A 25,727-nucleotide genomic window follows, 5' to 3' on the forward strand; every position below is an offset into this window, starting at 1 on the left:
TTCAAACTTGTGTATCATCAATTGTCAAGAGATATTTCCAGCTGCTGGAGACAAAAGCAATTGATGGAAAACCAGCTTACAGCTTCCCTATTCAGAGTGGAGTCACTTTAAATGTCAGTGTTTACTTTCTCCATCTGTTGGAAAGGAGGTAAAGTAACCAAACTATCTTTGGGCACAGAACCATGGATGATCATATTTTAAAGGATAAGTGGAATGCTGTATGATCTTTGTGGAAATAAAGCAAGATTGTATGATTGTCAAGATGTATAAAAGCTTATCCCTGAGTAACCACATAACCTGTCTGCTACTGCACATCATAGCTAAAATTAAGACTGGACTAATAAAACTATACCCCTGTCCAGTTACATATAAAATGTCAGTACAGAAGTATCACAGTGACTCTTTAATTGTTTAGTTATTTTCCATTATAGTCCCTTAGCCTGTCTTTCTAATTCTTTGATATAATGTCATGGTACAGTACTTAGCAGGCTTTTATATCACTTTTGTATGCTAAGTGGCCACAAGACAAACTCTCCCAATATTCTGTAACGTGGAGATGATAAAAAAACAAAAAAAAACCCACCTTGGATCCCTCCTAACTCGTTCATCTTACAGAGCCCTTCCTCACTTAGTGTATCCCTTGAGAAGATCTCCCTGCCAAATTCAGCTTTCTACTTTCAATAATTTTGATGCCATAGTAGATTGTTTTTTTAAGTTGCAAGAATTTTTTAAATACTACGGAAAGTTCATTTCCACACCTCTCCCACATTTGATACAGCTCAGTACAGTTTTGCTCAAACTTGCCCCAAAATAACACCACTGGGAAGAGACCAGCAGGAAAATGGCAGCCCAACAAATGAAATTTTCAGAAAGTTTTAAGTGACTGAAAACAGTGTTATAATAGTGTGTAATAGTTCTCAAAAAAATAGTGATTAGCTCTCTAACTATAAAAACCGAAGAGGAAAGCATGCTGGCACTCTAAATAGCCAGGATATTTTAACAGAGCAAGCAAAAGAGCCATTCCATTGCTCTGTGATTGTGGATAAACTCAGTATTAACTCTTATTATAGGACCTACTTTGAAAATTGTTCTAATTTTACCTGCTCATTCTGATACAGCAGACCTCACAGACAGTTTAGGCTCTGATCAAGCACACACACTTGAAACCAATGGGATTGCTCACATGTTTATCAATAAGCACATTAATATGTTTGCAGGGGCCTTACAGATCTGTGAAGTCCAATGCTTATAAAATTATGTTCTGTAACAATATGCTACTACTTAAACGGACACTGTCAGATAAAAAAGTATATTTTATAAAACAATGAAATTTCATCACATGTATTATGTATATTACTGACATTTTAAAATAACTGTGCTGAAAACAGAAAAAAAGATTTCATATTCCTCCATTTTTCCTTTACATTTCCTTTTTAATTTACTGCATTGTAGCTCTCCTTAAATGAAGAAAATCAGTTTTGCCAAAATGTAGTCCAAAAAATAATGGGGGTAAAAAATGAATAAAAACTGTAGATTTTTCAAGTAGACAAGTAATAAAAGAAAAACAGTACTGAAAATATTTCAATGTATTAAGTGACCTCCACACTTAAAAACCCAGCTGTTGGATTGGCAGCAAATCAAGACCAATATGCTGGGATTATGCCATACCAATCCTTCTGCTCTTCCTGCTCTTCCTATTTTTATGAGCCAATAAAAGATTGATACAAACCCTGCTCAAGGATTTCCCTCAACCTTTTTTAATCCCTCTTCATCTCAAAAGAATGGAGCAAGCAGACAGGGAGAGAGAGGAAGGAAGTATATCCATGAATGCCCATGAAGTCTTCTGTAAGAGGGACACCCACCTCCTGCACCAAACAATACTCCCACAGATGTGGTCTCTGAGGAGAAAGGGTGAGGCATTCAAGCTGGATCCCCCTCATTATAACAGAGAGAGGCGTGCTGCTATTAGGGACCCAAGAGCTTGGAACTTGCTCCCGAACTCTATCTGAAACATTTATAATCTGTCAGCCCTTCAGGCATGCCACAAAAGCCATCTATATAAGAAGATTGGGGGGGGAGGTTATGGGATAGGTAACCCTGGGAGAATGAAAAGGCTTGTTTTGTTTCAGGAGGTTTTTCTGGGGGGTAGGAGGGGTAGAGGGAGCAGGGGAGATTTGCTGCTTTAATGTATTTGCTGGCTGGGCTGTTTCCTGAATACACTTATTTTTATGCTATTGTGTGGTCTTCTTTATGGGACTGTGATTTTACTTAACTGCTATAGCACCTGTGTGCTTTATTTTAATTGTTGCATAAATCCAAATAAAATAAATAATTAGCTTGCGTTTTAGTAGAAGAGGGCAAACCCTTGCTGCAGGCCCCATTTGGATAGCTGATCCTGGTTTTGTCTTAACAAAAACGTGCCCCTTTGAAAATCTAAGGTCTGACTGTTACAGGGCAATTCTGTCCTACAGTACCTCTGCACTGCAGGCACTCCCTGCCTCAGTTTCTCCTCCCTAGAATTTTCTGTGTCTCCTAGGGTTCATGTGGCTCAGCCCTCTGGTTGGATCACTCTAAATTCAATCCCTCTTCAGGTAACAAGTCCAAACAAAAGTCTCAAAATTAACAAAAGGTACTCCCTGTTCACAGTCCCTTCTGGGTTACCTTTCAGCCCCCCTCTCTCCCCTTACGCAGAAGTCCCCAGTTTGCCTCCTTGAAGCTTAGCTATAAGTTAGACAACTGTCAGACCCCAGTCAGATTCTCCCTCAGCTGGCCCCTTTCCCCCCTAATTAGTCCCCATGCTCAGAAGCCTCAGCAGACCAGGCTTCTCTTGCTGATGTCTGCCCAGCTATGAGGAAGGAGACAACATTTACGGGTGTCTGCATCTCCCAGCTCACTCCCAATTGCCTGGATGACAGGACAGCCTGGCCGCACCCTCTCACCAAGACTCCCGGCCCTTAAAGACACAGTGATGGAATTTTCTTGGAAGCACTACTTACTCCTGGAACCACTTCTTCTCTATCAATATCTCATAGGACAGGCCTTATATTATGTATGTATAGGACCATTCAAAATCTTAAAAGGCCATGCCATCTGGCAGAGTGGGCTGACCCCTATGCGCCACCTCATTTAAAGGGCAGGCTACCCAGTGACACAGGCAGATGGGTAAAATTGCTATATTCCTCTTGACAGTAGATCTGGAAAACAAATTCTCAAAATAATGTAGAACAACAGTTATCATGAGAACTTCTAACACAAATAAGAATACTACTCCTAAGGGAATTCTGTGCAAAAAATTAAAAATTCTGTGCCAGAAAATTAAAAATTCTGCAAAATTCTGCATATTTTGTCAAAATAACACAATATAATCACTATTTTCAATTATTTGCTGACAAGTATTTTGAAATAAATTACCAAAATTGAGAGATTATGTTGTTATTGTGTTATTTTGCCAAATAAAATTTTGTACAATTTTAAAATTTTTCATTTTTTGGCGCAGAATTCCCTCAAGAGTACCAGGGTTCTGTGTGGCACAATTTGGTGTGGGTAACTTGGTGGGGTGTCTGGGAAGGATCTGGATCACAGGGACTTGTTGTGGGGTTCTGGGTGCAGGGGGAATAGGACTCAGCAGGGGAGTCCAGGTGAAGGCTGTTAGGGCTCAACGGGGGGGTCTGGGTGCTGGAGGAGTGGGTCTTGGTGGGGTGGCGGTCAGAGTGCAGCTGGTTGGGGCTCAGTGGGGTGGGGATCCAGTTGTGAGGAGCTCCCGATGCAGGGGGTAAGGCTCAGCAGGATGGGGGTTCTGGGGGTTTGGTGGGGATGGTTCTGGGTGCAGGGGGCTCCTGATACACAGGGAGACTGGGGTGAGGCTTGGCAGGGGGGATTTTGGTGCGGGGAGGTCCAGATGCACAGGGGTTGGGCAGATAGGGGGAGCAGCACCCTGTACAGTAGCTGAGGAGCGATAGGACCAGGAAGTGGGGGAAGAGGGTCACTGTAGGGGGAGCTGCTTCCCGTCCACACAACCCCCATGCATCTGGACATCCGCCCTGCTGTGCCTCACCTCCTGCACCTAGCCCCTCCCTCCAACTCTCCGCCCGCAGTGCAGAGCTTCCTACAGCCAGGGGAAGTTTCTAGGGTTAATCTGACCCAGTGCCGGCTTCTCTGGGCAGTGGAGGGAGAACTCTGTCTCCATCATCCTCCTCCTTCCTCCCATGCCCAGCCAGGACGAACATCCCTGGGCAGCCAAGGCATCCCCAGACACGCCCCCCGCTCGCTGTGCCGCAGTGACTTTCCTCTCCCCTGGCTGCCTGAATAGACCCTGCAGGAGAGGGGTGAGTGAGCACTGGTGCAGTTTCTCTTTGGTTCCCCACAGAAACCATTTTTCTGCAGAAAAGCGAAGAGAATCTGCGCAGGGACATATTTCTGTATGCGTACAGCAGCGCAGAATTCCCCCAGGAGTAGAATATATATAAAAACCACTTAAATTTTAGGAATGCTTTCTATCAGCGGGTTATTTTACTAAATTTATGGATGAAAACTTTTAAAAAATTTTCAGAACTGTCATTTTAGATTTGTTTTTAAACTGTTCTCAATGCATAAGGGCACACAATAATTCTCAGGCTCACAGAAAGATACAACTATTATTAGATGAACATAGTGCAATGATTTATAACTTGTCCACAAAACTACTGACTCATAATTTAAAAAAAATATTTGGAAAGGGAACTGTCTGGAGAGACAGATGTTGAAGTATATCAAAGGTTCATGTTTCTAAAAGGAGTTCCAAGAAGTACACTATGAATGCCTTATATCACAGTCTTCTCTGGACTCTGGAACACTCCAAAGTTGCATCTTTACTGTACAAATAAAACAACTTCAGACATAACTACTTCGAATTCTAAAGAAATCGGTCAAAGTCATAGCAAATCTACAGGTTCTTTTCAAGCTTGGTTTCTCCAAAATCAGTCTTACCTTTGCTGGTGAACGCTGTTTTCTTTTCTTCTTTTTCTGCAAATCTACTGGCTCTCGTATTTGTTTTTTGTCTCTCTTCTGTTGTTCAGAGGCATCAGTAAAAGTAATTTCCTGCTTTACACTGATCTGTTAAGATACGAAGTGCCAGTTTCAGGTGAGGTTTTCATTACAAAAGAGCAATTTTTCATTTTCAGATGACAAACGGCTGAAATAAAGGCTAAGATTTTTTCTGAAGGAATTGTCCCATGGTTTCATTCTTTCAGAAATTTAACAAAAAAGGAGTAATCAGTATCTTCAAAAGGAAGGAAAGGAAAGAATTCTATACAGATTTACAGTTTGCTCTACCTCTTCATTCATCCAAAAAATGTAGGCTTTTCCTTCTGATCTGTAGTGTCTCCTTGTGACTCCTAGTGTACATCAAAATCTCTCAGATGTGCATGTAAATCACTCTTCCATTTGTTTCATACCTATATTACTTTTGCCTGTCGTATTGTCAATGCCAGGATTTTACAGAAATGGATGAATTTACTATATATTTGAGCTAAAAAACTTTTTAAGAACCTTCCAAAAGTACAGCGAATGAACTTTTTCCCAGTAATACTTCTTGATCTGTCAACTTTATTAAAAATCATAATTCTTAAATATTCCTGAAATGTTTTCTAAACTGCCCAACAATCTCTGATCTGCAGTTGAAAGGAAAGTCCTCCCAATGTACATTGTTTTAACAAAACTCATTGAAAAAAGACTATTCTTTTTTTTTTACACCTTTATAACATGTCTTTTTAAATCACTGACATTTCAGTAAACACCCAAACCGTTAAATATAAAACAGTATTAATGCATATTTTTCAAATGGAAGCCATTTATATTCTCCCTGTAGTGGATGGAAGACACTTTCTATTAAATATTAAGGAAGACATAATATGGGCATCTACAAAGTGTCATATGTTCGACCGGTAGCATGAATGCAAGCAATAGCTGTCAAATGCTAAATTTCTATATGAGATATACTTTAAAAACATGTACATAAATGCTTCAGGTGGCAAAAAGAAAAAACATTTCCACACATGGCCAAATGTGCTTTTCATAAAACAAATAAATCATGCAGGTCCTTTAAATAATATTACTTACCCTGGTTTATATTTGCTCTTTAAAATTTATTATTGTGTGATTTTTTTAAGTGTTTAATGTTAACCAGTCAATTCATATAGTAACAAAAATATAATTATCTATTTTTTATAAATAGATGATTATAAAAATGAAATATAGCTGGATGAAACTCACCTCAATGCAAATGACCTACAAAAGGTTGTAATACACTTTTTAAACCACACTTAAGCTCATGAACCTTGGCTTAAATGATGTACAGGGCCTTGTGTCGGCCCTCTAATGGAGATGAATTTCACCCAGTCAGCAGCTAAAGACATTTTCATAAATAGCATCTATTATTAATAAATATTTTTATAATCAAAATACAAATAACTCATTAACGTATTCCTAACATAACACAACAACATTACCAAACCATGCTTCCTAAATGAGTGTGCAATATTTCATGAAGAAAATGCTTACAGGAACATTGACTGCATACTGTAGCCCTTGAGGAAGTCTATCTTGAGCCTCCAGCTCATCATCATTTTTTACCGTCTCCTCATGGACCATGAGTTCATCATGTGAAATCATCTCCTGCTGTCGAAGCTCACTTTCTTGTAACACTTCATCTGTTGTAAGAATTTCTTGATGTGCCATAGTCCGGTCTTGAAGCACTGCCTCTTGCCGTTCCCCAGATACTGAAGATTGGTCAGATACTGCACCCATCCCTACCATAGCCCTGGCTGACTGCATTTGGTCTATGCCACCACATTTAAGAAATAATCCTCCAAGTTTGTCTTCAATATTCATGCTTAAGTGCAATACCCTACAAAGAGAAGGACAGCAAGTGAATATCTACAAATGGGGAAGTTATTTAAAAATTTACTTGACATTTAAAAAAAAAAAAAGTTTTACAAAATAGAGTCAACAACACATGCCTTTCTTGTAAGTACCGTCCAGGGCTTTCAACACTTCATCTTTGTTGTAATAAGCTAAAGGAGATCTCTCTCTCTCTCTCTCTCTCACACACACTTTCAAATAGGTTGTAGTTGAGTTGTGGTTGTCTTTTGACTACCGATATAACGGGGTGATACAGTAGTTATATGAATTGATAGCCAAAAGAAACTTAAATACATTCCCTACCCTTTAAAGGAAGCAAACTGCTTCCATTTTTTCTTTTCTGCCTCTCTTCCCCATCCCCTCTCCCCATTTTTGTGCCTGATCCCTCTCCTGAAGATGCCTCCTTTCACTGTGTTCTCTCTTCTCCACTCCCCTCTCTTTGTCTGTCTCTCCTGTCACCACTGCTCCAGGCTGCCAGAACAGCTTTATCGTCACAAGGGAGAGGAAGGAGAATTTTTTGGTTCTTGCTGCTGCTGTTGTTGCATGAGAAGGAAGAGGAATAGTTAAACATACTTACAGCGGGGTGATCACCTCCACATCCACTCCGACACTAGATCATGAGTCAGGGTGTTATGGGCTTAACACTGCCCACATGAATAGTGCAAAAACAGAGTAGGAAATAGGCAGTAGTTCAGCATGCTGTGCGGGAGGCTCAGCTCCACCTCAGTTAGGCTTTTTAGCTAATTAGGCTCTGGGTCAGCTCTGTCCCTAATGTTCTAACTGTTCAATTAAATAGCCAAAGAAGCCAAACCATCTTACCCAGCAGTACAGAAGGGCTCTCCATCATCTCCTAAGAATTACATTGTGATGCCCTACAGCCAATTTAACATCCTGCTATTCCCAAAGCATACACTCCACCCACAAACTTGTAACAAACAGATCAACATGTAATGTTTAAACTTCAGTTTTCAGTATGAAAATAGAAAATATGTCTCAAAAAACACTTGCAGTGACTGAGAAAAATAGGGAGGATTCTGGATTTATCCTAATTTCTAGTGAAGATTTGTTCATTTCACAAACTCATCACACAATCTGGCATGAAGGGCAGACTCGCCCCAAGTGGGGCCCAGGAGCATTTGATATTAGGAATGTGGCCCACTGGCAGAACAGAGTGGTGAAGATTACACATTACTGATCTGCATCGTGCCCGATTCTAGACAGTACTATTAGTAGTCCTGATTCTTGTGAATATTCGATTCACTCAAGCAAATTAAAACAGAATTAAAAAGGCAGCCAACATTACCGTTCTCCAGCATTAATCTAGTCAAGACAGGAGAGGATCTGTGCCTGACCTATCACACAAGAGCAAGAATCTCTAATTCCTTGAATATGTCAGAGAGGTGGCTGATTTTTGAGACCTGCAGGATTGTCTAATAATCCTCCCCCTTTTCAAGTTCACGTGCTCAACTGCCAAGTCAAAAGACTGAACCATGTTGGATATTCGTGGTAAAGTGGACCTTGTCCCAGTAAACTTTCCACTGCTGGAAGTCAGAATGGATTGACTACTGATGTATTCATTCAGCTTGACCCTAAATATGTAGGGTACTGACATCATTAAAAGATTTAATGATGTGGCTTCATTTCCTTTTTGGGAGACACTGAAACCCAAGCCTCTGCATACAAAAGGTCAAAGATATTTATAAATGAATAAGAAAGTAAAAAGGAACCAACAACCTTTAAAAATGTGGAAATATGAAAATGGAGGAATATATTTGAGATGAAAAAGTAAAGACTGACACTCCCCAAATCTACAACCTAACCTGTGAGGTAGCTGAAGAACAAGGCCTTTGATGAAATTAGAGAAGAGAGACTCCAACACATTTGCATGGAATTAATATTCCAGTGAGCAATACCATACAAAAAGGGCTTCCAGACCCTTTGTATTTTCCCAGAATAGATATCCTCCTAGATTTCAACAAAAATGTTAAATACTGTCATGTTAAAAGGATTCGGTACACAAGATTCCATAAGTGTGAATATCAATGATTCAAAGAGACAAATGTTCCTGAGAGATGCAGAAACCACAGTCTGTAGGGGCAGTTTGGGGTGATGAGGATCAACAATCCTTTGTCTTCGCTGGGGAAGGTAGCAAAGTCTCTCTGCAGGTCAGTCCATGTGAAGAAGAAAGCAGTTGTCCAATCTTGCTGTTGTCAAGAGTCTGGAACAAAGTAAAAGTTCAGAACTTTCTTATTTGATAAAATTTGCAAACAAATCTGTTTGTGGAAGGAAGCACATCTGGGTCAGGTAAATCCAGGTGTCCTAAATTTCCAATCTCCTGGGGAGAATTCCTTCTAACTTTGCCAATCTGTTTGCCAGTTCAGCTTTGCTAGATCTCATATACTGCTAGAGAGATAGGATTTTGAGAGCTTCTCATTTAACTTTCTGCTTCTAGTGCCATCCTGCCATGTTACAGTAGACCAGTTACAACCTTTTATATACATAGTGGATAGTCTAGCAGGGACTTTGGGAAGAAGTGATCTGGCACCAGTGGAGTACCCAGAGCTAAAGGACAGTTGGTTGAATCTGTTCTGAAATGGTCTGTAGAAACAAAGTTCAAAATTTGGATCGACTGACTCTGGAAGAACACTAAAGGAGCATTATCTTATTAAGTTTCTGAGGCTCTTTCGAACAGCCTGAAGCCATCAAACAAAACTTGTATCAGACTACCTCTCTAAGTGTGAAAAGAGCCAATCTGAGGCACTAAGGACAATTTGAAAACTTTATCCTGCTAAACTCTAGTTTTTTTCTGATCAGACAGTATGTGCTTGGGAGGGATCTAGTCAGAACGGACTAGTTTCTCCAGGGATACTTAGATAAGCAACTTTGAAGTCTTTCTTATGCATCATCTTCAGGGCATTTCTCTTCAAATGAAGGGACACCGACTCTTCAATGTTTAAAGCAGGGTTAGGTTATCTCAGATAAGTTAAAAAGTATTTCCAGTTGTCTGAATCACATATTACCAAAGAAAAGAATGAGATTTCACACTTTTCAAGGGACGAAGTGCACCAGGAATGCCACCAATGATCCCAGGGAGAGAAACTGTAATCCATGGAATTCTTTTGGAGGTAACTGGGGTTTCATGGCAGCAGGGTGAAGTAGTAGTTCTCCGTCAACGGTGCTGAAGGTTTCCTGGAGAGGACTTGCAACAAGGCAAATGCCATTCTGTGATGTAGTAACAGGAATGTTACATGTAAGACATGGGAGGTAATTGTTCTGCTCTATTTGGCACTGGTGAGTCCTCAGCTGGAGTACTGTTTCCAGTTTTGGGCACCATACTTCAAAAAAGTTATGAACAAACTGGAGAGACTCCAAACGAGAGCAACGAAAATGATAAGAGGTTTAGAAAACATGACCTATGAGGAAAGATTGAAAGCACTGGGCACGTTTAGTCTAGAGAAGAAAAGGCCAAGGGAGGACATAATAGTCTTCAAATATGTAAAATGTTGTTATAAAGCGGACAGTTATCATTTGTTTTCCATTTCCACCCAGAACAGGCCATGTAACCATCTTAATTTGCAGCAAGGGAGATTTAGGTTGGATAATAGCAAAAACTTTAACTATGAGGATAATTAAGTATTCAAACAGGTTACTGGTGAAGGCTGCAGACTCCCCATCCTTGGAGGTTTTTAAGAACAGGTTGAACAAACACCTGTCAGGGTTGGTCCAGGTATATTTAATCCTGCTCAGTGCACGAGGATGGACTAGATGATTTCTTGAGGTCCCTTCCAGCCCTACATTTCTATGATTCTATGCATGTTGAGGCCTACTGCAGTATTAGCTTATTGTACGGCAGCCTTCATAGGAACCAGCTGGAGAGGTGCTGAGATGGGGAAGTGCAAGCTGCTAAGAAGCAAGCATTCAAGTGTGAAAAACAGCAGCTGCAGTCTGTCTGTTCAAGGCACAATTGAAAGCAGTGCTAGGGACTGCTCCAGATGCAGAATATTGCCAAACTGCTCTGAAATCAGGCACAAATTGAGGAATTCCTGGATTTAAAGCTATTTCCTGGCAGAAAGGTACGGAGAATAATGAGAAAAGGGTCTCAGAAAGACAGCAAAAGAGTCTGCTGCTGCTGCTGCTGTCACCAATGAATTGGGGCAGACTGGTTGATACATAGCAGCAGAATGTGAGAGGAACAATTGGTAATGTGCAGCAGCTGCCTAGCAGAGGACACACACTGATAGCATATTGCATTTATTTGTAACATATTGTCAGCTGTTTTACTCCTTTAAATTGTGAGGGATATGACTACGTGGCTGCTTTTCACACCGACAAGTAGGCTTAGTCCTTGGGATAGTAGGCATCAGGTACATTTTTCAAGCTCTGATCTTGAGTCACCTCAGGTGCATTATAAGAGCAGGTTTTTAGATAGCTGGCCATTCATACAAAAATAATGAGGACTCAATCTGCAGCATAACACTACAACTGATGAAACACAATCTAGTCTACATAAAATCTAAAAACAGTACCAAATAATATGAAAGTAAAGAAAAACATATAAAAATAGGCTACTAGTCCAAATGAGAAGTGTCCTGATTGGAACTGCCTCGGCAAATCAAGCATAGTTGACCACAAGATGCTTTTGGGGGGGTGGGGAGGAGGGCACAGGTTGCTTAAGTAAGCAAAATCATATTATTTTAATTGAAACCAAGACCTGTAGTAGGTCAACCAGTAAGTTAGAACAAGCTACATCTGTGAAAGAAGATATCCCCAAAATAAGGTTATCCTTGACAGAAGCCATGATAATACACACCACATACTAGTGTAAATTAGTATACCTCATGCCATAAAACATTGTGATTCACACGGCAGTCTTTTTCCTGGGATTCAAAACTTTTATTTAATAAGATTTTTAGCACCATCTTTGAAAATATAGTTAAAAATCCCTCAATAAAGGCAGAGATCCAATTAAAAAAAGGTAACATAAAAGGTGTAACTTAAATGCTCCAAAGCTAAAAGAAATGCAGAGTTAGGGTGTTCATTGTGCTTGTTAGAGATTCCCCAAACTCAATGCCTCAAGCAAGGCACTTGAATGTGGGGCTCCACAGGACAGACTGCACAGATATGTATACCAAGAAAGAAAGAAAAAGGAAGGAAGGACTGGAGAAAAAACCTCGGAACAGTTGCTCTATCCTAGAGCTTCTTTCTCTTTTGATACAATGCTCAGCAATTGCTTGCAGAACACAGCATTTCTCACATGCGGCCACCAGAGGCTTTTCTTGCAGCCACAGCTGCCTGGGCAATGATTTGGAGGGGGAGGGGAGCAAAGCATTGGTTCCTACCCTGGGTCAGCAAGTAGGGGTTGGGCCCTGTGCCCCTCTGGAGCCACATTGCCGGAGGAGCAGACAGCCGGTGTGACTTTCTTACCTTCCCGCGGATGGTGGGGCTCAGGCTTCCGGCTTCAGCCCGGGGTGCCACTGTGCTTCAGTGTCACCACCACCCTCATCGCCTCTGGCCTCTGCTGCCTTCCCCGGTCCCTGACCCATCCACCCCATCACCACTGGCCCCCAATGCCTCCCTACCCACCTCCCCATCCAAGGCTTAATTTGTCCCCCGGCTTGCCAGGGCTGAGTAAGTCAGTCTGCTGTGAAAACTGATATTTATATGTTTGTTAATACCACTTTTCACTGCCTTCCAGCTAGCCAACAAGTCTGCTGCGGAGAAAAGTGATATTAACAAATGGCAGTGAAAAGTAAGATTAACTAACATTCAAATATCACTTTTCACAGAAGCAGACTTACTAGCTAGCAATTCTATTTAAAAAACAAAAATCATAAAACAAAAAAGCAAAAGAAACAACAAAAAAGACAAGAACATGCAAAGCACCTTATTTGTGTTTCTATTCTGGTTAGGTCCTGTAAAGAACAGAGACAACTGCATGTTGTTATTATTATTGAGTCTGCAAAAAAAACCCTACATAAATAAATTACGATTTGGACAGGTATATGTGCATATTTATTTGTTTTTCCTAAAGTTAATTACGTTTTACAGAAAAATTGTCATAGCGGCCACCAGCCAGAGTTGGTGACCACACTCTAAGGCCACCAAAAATTTTGTTGTGAGAACCCCTTCTAGAGCCACTGAATCATGTTGCTTTGTTTCAAAAACTGCTACTCAGACAAACCCTACTACAGCACTTCAGAACAGTTAGTTTCAGTGTGCCTCTCGTAAGTTTTTCCAAAGATTCCTGGTGCATTAAGGAGATCTAAGGATATATCTACATTACAGCTATGAACAAGCCTTCCACTTGAGTAAATGGACTTGCTAAAATTAGCAGTGTGGACATTGTGGCTCAGGCAGCATCTTGGGCTCTCAAGCCCACCACACTCAGAATGTAAAAGGTACTTAACTGAAAATGTCTTGAAAGCAAAATGTCGTTGCCTTTGCCTATTTAGAACAAAAGGACAAATACCACCAAATTTTGACAGTGGGTAGAAAAGAAATGTGTCCTGATAATGTAACCTGATAGCCACTGCCACGTTGACCCATTCTGCACAAAATGACCCTAACAAGTTCACTATAAACAAAATATACAGAGTTGTAAAGAAGCTTAAGAGAAATAAGGTGGAAGGAATCTGAAGGATTTAGTGAAAATCCTGCAGAACTGTTAAAAAGTTCTGGACCAGCTATTATCTTATGGTTGCAGATACTGCTCAATATCATCCGGAGAGCAGAGTCAGTCCTATATGACTGGCAAAAAAGTGATATTCTACCATTTTGGAAACATAAAGGCAGCAATCAAGACTGTTGTAATTATTGTTGCATTATTCTTCTGTCCACCCCGGGGAAAGTTTTTGCTTCTCTCTTGTTGGCCCAAGCCGCTGATATCTTAAGCAATAAGACAAGACCACAACAAGCTGGTTTCATTCCCGGCTTTTCAACAACGAAAGGAGCAAATCTTCACAGCTTATTCAGAAGGCACAAGAATTCAAGTGCCCCGTTCACATTACATTTGTGGATATCAAGGCGTTTGATTCTTTTGACAGGGTAATTGCTTTGGCTGATCTTGAAATTTGCAGGCATCCCTAATAAGCTCTTCGTCTTCTACATGATGACTCCTCAAGCTTCATTCTTGTAAATCGGAAAATAACTGTCTTCTTCCAAAATTAGGTTGGGTGTTCATCAAGGACACGTTACTACCCCTAAATTCTTCAGTGCCATCATAGATTACATGCTTGACCAGACAATAAGTAAATGCAGGTTAGGCATATGCCTTGATGATAAGAACCTTACCAACATCAATTTTGCCAACAACATAGCACTGGTTGTCAAATCAACAGACGAGCTGGTTGTGGCTCTTAAATCTCTGGAAAACTCAGCAGCCAAAATCAGCATGAAAATTAATTGGGGTAAAGCCAAAATTCTTCCAATTTTGAATATGCTGTGGCCTTTAGCATATGGACAACCACCCATCTGGGATTGTCAGTGATTTCACCAACATTGTCTATGTTGTTGATAATACAAGCAGTGTCAAGAAAGAACCTGAAGCCTGCACTTCAAAAGCTCATCAGTAATAGGGCATTTTATTAAGAATGTCTTTCATGAACCAAACACCCTGATAAGTACAGAGACAAAGCTGAGGATAAATAAAGCTTCTGTGGTCAGTATTCTGACCTATGGGACGGAAACGTGGTGCTTCTCTCTTCAAATTAAAAAAAAGTTGGACACCATTCAGATGAAGCATGTCCAAATGATCAAAAAATATCAAATGGCATGAATTAAAGTCTAATGAAGAAATCAATTTTCTAACTAAACAGGTCGTGTTTTGTCATACCGTCTCCCAACACTCTCTAAATTGGTATGGTCATCTGCTTCAAATGCCTACCAGCTTCCCTGCAAGAATCATTTTCTACTTTGACCCAATGAAACCAGGATGGAAAAGACCCCCAGAAGACCTAAAACACAATGGCTGGACAGTGTCAACAGATCCCTGTCCCCCACAGCCATTCTATCCTGTAATGCACCAGATTTGACTCAGTGGACAGCAAATCATGGAGTTGCATGATGTATTGTGTGGCCTGTACGCTGTCCAAATGACTGCATGAGAACTAACCTAACTCGATAATTAGGATGATAGTGACTACTCAGTGGAGTAGAACAGACACCCCAGAGGAAAGAATCAGCTTGTTTAACATCAGGGTAGAATGCAAGACCAAGCTCTTTGATTGGTTGCGGATGGGTGTATATATGTGTTTTTCCTTTTATTCTTGTACAAATAAAGTTGATTTTATTAAATAATTAACATGCACTTGAGATACTAATTGGGTCCATTTCAGAAATCTTAGATGTAAATTAATATGTGCAATACAGGCTTAGGAGAATTTGGGAGATTGTAATGAATGAACAGACAATTTGTGCAAAAGAGAAGAGAGAGGAAGTATCTCGAAAAACTGACAACGTAAATAAAAGAGGAAGGAAAATGACTATCTGCTCTCACATATCAAACGTGCATTGTTTAATTTCACACTGCTTTTTAATCTAATCTACCTACCTACTGTAGAATAGATGTGGTTGAAATTTTTTGTCCAAAAAAAGAAATTAAATTAAAAATGGCCCCTTTTTTGAAGAAAATGTTTATATATTTTTAACATTTATTTCTAAATTTTCTGAGTTTCAAACAGAACATCAAAAAGTTTTGAGTTTTCATAATTTTCGTTTCCTCCCCCCACCCCACCTTCTCCATCCTTTTACAGAGGCAAAATGGCAAAAAGAAAAAAAGAAGAGAAAAGGGGGGGAAGGATCCCACTCCAAAATGGAACATCTATATATTTTTTAAAATAACTTTCTGGGGGGAAATTATTTACCATTTATCAGCCAATTCTACTGTGAAACTTAATTAAATAACGTATTATGAACAGATTCAGGCACTAACTCTCTCTCACTGTGCATTCCAAATTTCAGCCAAGAATAAATGTAAAAATAGTGTGTATAATGGAAATTCTATCAAATCTTTATCAACTAGATGCCATGCTAATAAATCTCTCTTCAGGATTTTCCAAAATCAAAATCAAGATAATGATGCAATGATGTTTGAGAACCCCTGGCTTACATTAATTTGAAGAGGGTTAAGGTAAACCAAAAAAGGTTACTTTTATTTTGGAATAAGTTATAGCAGTATAACTATACCAGTATAATTACACTGGTATAACTGATAAAAACTGGCAAAAACCTCCCTAACAAGCAACTTTTGCTGAAGCCTCATTAAAAAAAAAAGTACCAGCAGCAGACACACTCTCACAACAAAAGACAAGTGGAGGATTTAAATGAATCAATCAATCAATAAAATTCACAAAGGAAAAACAAACAAACAAAAGCCTCCAGTCCAGTTCCATGGGCCATTCCATGTCTTATTCTTGTGTCTGTGCTCTTATTTTGCCAGAACCACTCAGTCCAAACTCTAACTGTATGTACACTTGTGACTAGGAAAGGTAAGACTGGTGTAGGAACCTTACCTATGCCAAAATTTACAACAGCAGAGGGTTTGTATTTAAATTCTCAAATTTAACCATTAGAATTTGTTTATAGGAGGAAATATGGAAATATTCCTACAATTCTTTATACTAACAAAAAGAGAGATGACAAAATGACCTAATTATGCTTTAAAAATTGTAAATGCTTAACATGTTTTATTTTTATCCTTCGTATTAATAAAACAGTACTATCAGCAGAACCCTCCTCAGAAATTAAGAAAAGTAGCACTCAAGGTAATAAATTAATAGCTGTTGAGTTTTGAATTGCAAAGAAAGTTACCAAACATAAATCAATACACGCACAAAAAGTTTACAGATCCCAAAATTAGAGAATTCTAACTGTACCATATGACTGAAACCCTCTTAAGACTCAGATCATCCAGCATATGCCCCTGTGAATAACTCTGTTGCTGAACTTGTGCCAATATAGGCCCTGATACTGCAAAGATGTACCTATATGCTTAATTTTGTGCACTGTGAATACCCCCATTAAAATCAACGGGACTCCTCACAGCGGGACTATTTATAGTGCATGTGTGAAAACCTTTAGAGGTTTGGGGCCATAGTCTAGAACTTCCTGCTTTTTCTAAACCCAATATTAGTTGACCATTTATCATAATCATACTGTAACATATCTAGAACATATTCAATACTGAACAGAACTCTCAAAAAGCTTTCCATATTACTCCAGCAACAAAGCAAGTTAAAAACCACAAACCAGTGAGGCAACCACACTTTCGCCATTCAAAAAACCATGGATGATAAAATATGCAACATTTGTTTACTTTCTGGAATGGAAAGGTCCATGAATCTTGTGACACTATATTATCAGCTTCTCTATAACATTAATAAAAGCAATATTTCAAAAACCCATTAGAATTTCTACTACTGTACGGTTGAAATGAATAGATTACATATGGTATCGGTGTCCTTACATTGTGAAACAAACATTAAGAAGTCTTAGCTCTAGCTTTAGCTTACTATAGGTGGGATAGTAGCACTGCCTATATTTAAGGTTGCCTGACACTTCTCTGTTTTCAGTTGCTTATATCTTTGCCAAACTTCAGCTGTTTGGGTTGAAATTTTCCATGCCAGATGTCTGCCATGGGCTGAACTTTTGTTTTGTTTTTGTTTTGTTTTTGTGTTTGCTTTGAATATTTCAGCCAAAACAGTTCAGCAGTTTCTGAGAGCAAGGCCAGAGAAAAAATACATCATTGTATTTGCCCATGTTCTTTTGCCCATATTACAAAAATTTAGTGACCCTTTCTTTGAAAAGCTCTAATGCCCCCATCCTTTGGAGAAGGAACTTGGAATTTGGCAGGGGATGGCTTTTGTATCAGGGATGTGCCTTTTCCACCCCCGTGTCAGGGCATATCCGCAGGTGGCCTGTGTGCATTGATCAGTTACCAAGTTGCAGACAGGTTGGGGTCGGGCCAGGTCAAGATACTAGGGAGTCAGGGTCAGGCACCAGGTTATGGGCGGCAGGAAAAAAGCAGAGTTGAAGATGAACCAGGGTCAGAAGCTGGAGACTAGGGTACACAGCAAGGCAAGGTCTGGAGCAGAAGCAAGGAGGCGGTCTGCATTATTACTCAGGCTGCTCCCCATGATGGCTTCCTAGTTTATATACCAGCAATCAATGGACTGAGGGGGGCAGCCACACAGGCCCTGTTGGGTGGTACTTCCTGCAGTGTCTAGCTTTACAGTGTCCTCCAGCAGAAATCCAGCCCAAGCTTCCCATTGCAATGAGGAAGTGCCAGCAACCCAGAACCTCATGGTCCCAAGTTCTAGTCCTGCATGTTTTTATACTCCATGAAAATCTACCCAAATCTAGCCAAATTATCATCCTCTGAAAAATTTCAGTTGGCACATGTTCAACAGACTTCTGTCTGCACCGGGACTGTTTGAGCAAGGACACTGGGATTGGGAGGTGAGGACAGAAACAGCAAGTGGGGGTAAGACTGAGATCAGGTGAGGACCCTGGCCTCTAATCTTTACACTGGTTTCCTCAGAATACAAAATTCATGGTCTCAATCCTGATCCTCAAGGCCATCAACAGCCTGGGCCCAGGATACCTAGAAGAGCCCCTCTAAATCTCTGGAGTGAGGATCACAGCTGACAGCTCCACTCCTCAGGCACAACAGAATTGCAGTTGTCTACAGCAGAGGTGCAGCTTGCATGGACAGGAGAAAGAGCTATCTCAGGGGCCCATCCAAGACTGTGGAATAAACTCCCATAGTAACTAAGAGAGACCATAAACCTCACTATTACCACTGAAAGCACAAGAAAAAATGTTATTTGACTTTGCTTGTATCAATGTAAACACAGAGTACAGTGTACATATATTGAAATTAAATAATTCCTGTACAACACTCCCCTGGAGAGAGAAACACAAGTGACAGTTACTAATGATGATGTTTAATGCACTTCTGGAAGGTGCTAAGACACTGTGATGATCCTCATGTATAAGAACCTCAAGAGGAGAGAATAGTAAAGGTGACATTGAAATGAGTATCAGCACTATGGGTATCTCAGGCAATATTCCATTATGATAACCCCTTCTGACTTTTTATGCATAATTAACAACAGGGGGCGGAGAACCTTTCGACAGTCCATAAAGAAGAGTGTTGAGTAATGATGAGAAAATGTCTATCACCAAATTTTGAAATCTCTCTTCCAGTTATGGAACTCAATGACTGAAGAACAATTCAGCTCATCACAATCAGGATTAGCTGCCTGGCCACCAACACCATGCTATCACCTGTATCAAAGGCTGCTATCAGTATCTAACATTATCAGCAAGGATCATTAGAGCATTCAGCAAGTTGATCAGAACATGTCTGTATTACAAGACAGTTTGAACACAAACCGAAAGAAATAAAATAGCTAATCAACCGCAGACTGGTGGGAACAGAGCGCCCAGGTCATGCCTTTCTCAAAAATCTTTCCCAAACATGAAAAATTAGAAACCAGGCAAAACTGCCAGAATACAGAATTTTTTTAAACTGAAGGCCCACACCTTCACACATTTAAGCACAGTCAAGACCTTGTTAACTTAAAGAGAGTCACTGACATTTATTAGCCGCAAGCCCATCACTAAACCACTGGCAGCCAGAGAGGTACATGACACTTGTGGTCAGAATAAACCAGGATTGGCAAACTACAGCCCGTGGGCCGGATCTGCCAGCAGGATTGCCACCTCTGTGGCGCCGCGGGCTCCGCGCCGCTCCCAGAAGCAGCTGGCACCACATTCCTGCAGGGGACAGAGGGTTTCGTGCGCTGCCCTTGCCTGTGCCCCCGGCAGCTCCCATTGGCAAGGAACGGGGAAGCAGGTAAGCGGTGCCAGGCTGGAGCCCACACCCCGAACTGCTCCTGCACCCCACACCCCAACCCCCGCCGCACCCTTCCTACACCTCAACCTCCTGCCCTGAGCCCCCGCCCCACCCTGCCTGCACCCCAACCCGCACCCTGCAACCCTCCTGCACCCCAATCCCCTGCCCTGAATCCCCTGCCGCACCCCGTACCGCTCCTGCACCCCAACCCCCTGCCTGAGCCCCCTGGCACACCCCGCACCCCAAATCCCTGCCCTGAGCCTCCTCCTGCACTCCTCCCTGCACCCCTGCCCTGAGCCCCTCCCGCACTCCCCACCCCCTCTTGCATCCCAACCCCCTTCCCTGAGCCCCATCGTACGCACCACACCCCTCCTCTGCTCCAACCCTTTGCCCTGAGCCCCTTCCGGCACACCGCACCCCCTCTCACACACCACACTCCCTCCCGCACCCCAACCCCCTGCCTCAGTCCTACATTCATGGCCCTGCATGCAATTTCCCCACCCAGATGTGGCCCTCAGGCCAAAAAAAGTTTGCCCACCCCTGGAATAACCCACTGAGAACCATTCCGATCTTGGAGTCTGAAACTCAGCCAAGACAGACTGGGTATAGACATCTTGTTCAGTTTAGATATTGATACCACAGTCATAAACCAATCTTTTCTATCCTGATTGAACTACTGTCTAAAGAATGAGGAAAAAGTGTTAGAGCAAACAACTGCTGAATCCATTATGGGTCACTGGCATACTGTATTCACCAGACTACCAACAACGCAAACTAGTTCTGCCAGATAATTCCTCAATCTAGTCTAGACTAAGAGAACTTTAAGAAAAAGAAAAACCTACTGGCCTCCACCACAGACTCCACGTGGGTTGGCCTTCACCAGGACTTCAGTCTTCTCCCTGATTTTTTAATTACTCAAGCCTTTTATTAAATCAAGCCAAAGGGATGATACAAAAAGAGAGGGTGTCTTGGAGCCATTTCATGAATGGCAATGGGAAACACAGTTATACTAATCCATTAACCCACTGAAGAAATGCCTCAATAGCAATTCAGGGGAGAGCTCTCTAACAGTTCTCTGGAAGAGGCACTTTTCTGGGGAAGGACCACTGAAACTGAGCCTTGACCTCAGTGGCACTGGTACCCTGATCCCTGTATGCACTAATTAAGTGTCAGAATACAGTAGAACAGACATTTGGACTGATCCAAAAACAAAGCAAAGAATGTTTCCATCTGTGTGTGTACTCCCTGTACTTATCAGGGACAAACTGATGAAAGACACTGGTTCCATGAACTCACAGAACTGTCATCTGCACTGACTTGGAAACCTCCTAAAACTAACAGCCAAGGGGACTCCACCACCAAGCCAGAATGCATGTAAGATGGTGACTGCAACCAACATCACAAAAAAGGCAGGAAACTACGGGCTTGTCTACACTACTGGCCGGATTGACGGGCAGTGATCAATCCAGTGGGGGTTGATTTATCATGTCTAGTATAGATGAGATAAATCTACCGCCGATCACTCTGGCGTTAACTCCGGTACTCCACCTCAATGAGACAGGGAGGGGAATCGACAGGAGAGCAAGGGGAATCGACGGGAGAGCATCTCCTGTCGACACACTGCAGTGAAGACACCGCGGTAAGTAGATCTAAGTACATCGACTTCAGCTACGTTATTCATGTAGCTGAAGTTGCATAACTTAGATCAATTTCCTCCCACCCCCCATAGTGTAGACCAGCCCTATGTTCTGGTGTAATATATGCACTCTGACTAATATCCCACAGTCACATTCGGCACATGCTATAGCTTCTATATGGTGTACAAGGCCTACCTAGAATGCAATGCAGTAATTCCAGATATTAATTCCACAACGCATATAACAGCTGACCATCTAATAAGGGTTAGGTTGCTGGGCAGTTAGATATAGCTGATATACATTTCTTTAATTTAAAAATATGTAGTGTAACGTGTATAATATTCATAAAAACTGTATATGCCTTTCCCTTACCTTTGTATGCTGCTTGTCTTCTCAGACTCCAAGCTCTCAGGACACAGACTATTTCCCTGTGCATGATGTGCTGCTGGGTATAAGTAAGCATGGGGACATTGTCCAGCACACTGTACTACCAGATTACAAATAAGAAGTAACAAAATAATAAGGCTGTCTAGGAGTCACAAAAAAGGCATTTATCCAAAGAGTCTGAAAGAAATAGTTATGATTGTCTTGCAAAAAAGGCATTTTGGGACATCTTTCCACCTATAGTCACAGAACACTAGCTCCAAAATCAGACGAATACATACAGGACATACAGTTAAACAACTATATTTAAATTCTAAATTCAAGAGCTAAATTCAAAAAATTTGCTACTTGGCCAAAAGAATGCCATCCTCCCTAAGACCAACAATGCAGACAAAAAACACTCTCACCACACTCTTAAGATTAAATAATTTGCTTTTAGGTTAAACTCAAACTCTTCAAGTTGTAAAACTGCTAAATACAATCTTCCCTGAGCTGTTTGGTGATGCTGTTCGAAACTCAACTGATCAGAAGGCCAGAGGTTCCAATTTTCAATGCTGGCTTCAGCCAGACTGAATATAAAAGACCTTCCAGGCACCATAGTGCATCATTCCCACTGCATAAGGTGACTTGAGCTCCTAGTGCTGCCCCCTGCATGCTTCTCCCATGATGAATGCAAACGCTGTTTAATTAGTGTAGACCTTGAATGATACCACATTGCATAAAATGCACTGAAGATTCATGTCAGTCAACTGATTTGAGCTAGAAATACATTTTAATTTATTTAGTTCTTTGGAGAAATCATCAACTTGCATATAAATACCAAGTCTGCTGGGGTGTACGTAGGCCCCACACAGATGAGGAAGGTCCCAGATAGGCCCTGGGGGCAGCCCGGGCTAGCCCCCTCCCACCCCCCCCCAAGGACCTGTCAATCTTGTATGACAGGGAGGAGGCATTTAAAAGGGAGGAAACGGCAGCCAGCTATTATGGGGATGAGGAGGGAATTGCCCTAAGCAGCAGACTGCACGAGTGACTCCTAAAGTCACAGAGGGAACTCCCAACCAAGAGACCTTCACCCTGACCTTACTGAGAGTGCAGCAAACTCCCATGGTAAGCCAGACAGACTAAGCCTGACTCAGAAGCCCAGCCAGGGAGATTTCTCAAAACTCACTATGCAGGTGCTGCACTGTTGGCAGCACTGTGGACTTTTCCCCACCTCACTTTTTGACGGGCCCTGGGAATGGGGGTACGCTCATATGTGTTGAGGCTTGTGACTTTTCTTTCGATCCCCCATCTGGAGAGATTTAAGAAGGCTCACAAAGGACAGCCCTTCCACCCTTCCTTGCAAGTAGTAAGGAACCAGGGCATCTGCTGGAACCACCCAGTGAAAATAACTGTGTGCGGTCAGGTTCTCCTACCATCTGTGGGAACCACAGGGGACTCTGTTACACCAAATTTTAATTCTAAAAATAAGACCTTTTGACCACAATACTGATTATGGGTTGGTGGCATCTGCACCGTAAGTAAGGTTCAGACTTGTTTTCCATCATAAGCCTTACTTTACCCCCAAAACAACCATAAAAGTTCTTTCAACTTCAATTTTGGTATAGGTGGTCTGTAGCATTAACATAATTTAAAAAAAAAATTAAAGGTCATTTAGACAACCCATTTTAAAGGCATTACAGGAGATTATGAAGTTTGCATGGAAGAAGGAGAAACCATGTGGTTTTCATAAGGTCCATAAAACAATTACCTAGCTTCTTCATGGCCTCTACACACCAACAACATCACTACCACACACGCACCCCTGCAACCTATCTGCTGCCCCAGTGAAGATTCACACAGGACTAAAACTGGCAGGCTTGGCTTCTTATGCAAGGCCTAACCACCATCTTCTCCTAGATGAAAGGTGACAATCTACCTTTCTATTGTTAAGATATTAACAGTCTCAAACAAAAGTTGACTCAATACACACACTGTGGATTCTACCAAAGTGGAATGAGATCACATGCATGTTGAAGGCCAAAACTCCTCACACACTTCTAGAATACAAGCAAGTGGTAATGGCCCAAATTCATTCAGAGATTTTGCTGCATTTGATTACAATGGGGACTAATCATCACTTCTGAATCTAATAAATCATGTCCATGAAATAAATAATCGCTTCACAACAAGAAAAAACATTAGATTTCTCTTTGCAAAATGAGTCAGCTAGGCTATACCAAACTGCCAACCACCTTGAACAATTCTTTTACAGGGAATTTTATGGACATAATGGTAGACAAGAAAATTGCTTTTTTTCACATTCACTATACCTACCACGTGACTTTAGAAATGCTCGATGCTAAAAATGACGCAACCTAAGAGCTTGACTTTTGCCATCCATCTCACTTGTCACAGGCTCTCAAGATAGCAAGGTGACCTGTGTTAAGAACCATCATAACAATGATCAAGAGCAGATGACAATCAGAATATCATAGTAGGCCACCAACAGACAGGGCCACTGGCTGTAGGATACTTTCTCTTGGAGAACTCTGAAATCTATTTGAGTCCACTAGTGTCCTTGGTAGGATCTATGAAACCAATCCTTCTTAACAGCAACCACAAGCACATATTGTTCCAAAGGAACTGCCATGCAGGATCAGACCAATGCTCCATCTAGTCCAATATCCTAGACCCAACAGTGGCCAGCACCAGGCACTTCTCAGAAAGATGCAGTAGATAGTTGTGCATAATGTGCCCTGTAAAGGTTTCATTCTAATCCCTAATGGTTAGACATTGTTTTAAATCCTGAAACATGAGGTTCTCTCTCTCTCTTACGAAAAGAGTATCAGAAACCTGGGTAGCTTGTTACTCATATAAACATTCAATCCCTCTTTGAAACTTGTTAAATTCTTGGCCTCAATGACACTCCATATTAGTTTTTCCTAGGATGAGTATGTTGTAAGCAAAATCCATACATTTTAACATCCTGTCATTGTGAAACTTGCATAAGACTGCACAATGGCACACAAAGCTGCTCTAGCCTCTCCCACATAACCTACAGATCTCAATCTTTCTCCAAGCAGCTTAGTAACAGCACCTCTTTCCCTATGACTTTTGAATATTTGCAGTACTCAATGAACAAAACCCTAGGCCAGTTATCTCCATGAGTTTGGGATAAAGAAAAGGAGGAGGAGGCAGTCTAGGGACACTGGCAAAAGCAGAACACTGATGGGTCAGAGTCGGACCGGACAATCATACAGTGCACTGGCAAATGAACACCCAACGTGTAACCCACTTATGATTCTGGTGGCAGAAACAGATCAGAGACAGCAAGGGAATTGAGGATTGCTAGGTACAAGTTATACTTGTTTGGAGCACACCAGAACTCTCTCGCCCGCAACTTCAATGCTTGCAAAAATATAAATGTATTTGACATTTCTGAAAAACAGCCATTTAGAAGCAATTCAGATAGTGTAAAAATGTTTGTCTTCCCTTTCTTAAATATTTAGTGAATGTACAACTATATCACATCTGCCAGCTAACAATCTTCTTCACTCCACCTCCTTCAGTAATGTAACATTATCCAATCACGATGTTACTTTTGCTGTAAACTGTTCCATTTGACAGATTTTTTTATATTCTATTTTGGGAAACATCGGTAGTAAAAAGTTAATACAGCCATTGTGGAATATTACAAGAGCAAAGATAATCTTTGCAATTTTTAAGAATGGGTATATTTTTACCCTATGTATACGCAGCTTTCACTTGGAGTCCTTTGTTGTAAAATTAGATATAGCCTCCCACTTTAAAGAGTTTATCCATACAGTCACCACAACAACTTTATGCATTATTAAAATAACTTGCTATTGCAAGGAATTATTTTGTTTTACAGTCATTTTACATGCTTCTTGATTTTTCAGTGCTAGAGATATAGACACTTTATACTTGATAGGCAGCTCACAAATTATATC

At 41.1% G+C, this 25,727-nt stretch overlaps 1 protein-coding gene across 2 annotated transcripts in view; it reads right to left on the reverse strand.

Annotated features, from left to right (window-relative positions):
- Nucleotides 1-25,727, reverse strand: part of ZNF148 (zinc finger protein 148) — a 47,300-nt gene that overhangs the window by 16,263 nt on the left and 5,310 nt on the right. For both annotated transcript variants that reach the window (XM_074967181.1, XM_074967180.1), the window contains exons 2-3: nt 6,538-6,883; nt 4,966-5,091 (exon numbers count right to left, since the gene is read on the reverse strand). In XM_074967181.1, coding sequence (XP_074823282.1) covers nt 4,966-5,091; nt 6,538-6,867 — 456 coding nt within the window. In that variant the 5' untranslated portion in view covers nt 6,868-6,883. The remainder of the gene's footprint in view (nt 1-4,965; nt 5,092-6,537; nt 6,884-25,727) is intronic.

This window comes from Natator depressus, chromosome 11 (assembly GCF_965152275.1).
Source record: "Natator depressus isolate rNatDep1 chromosome 11, rNatDep2.hap1, whole genome shotgun sequence".
Taxonomy (NCBI): domain Eukaryota; kingdom Metazoa; phylum Chordata; order Testudines; family Cheloniidae; genus Natator; species Natator depressus.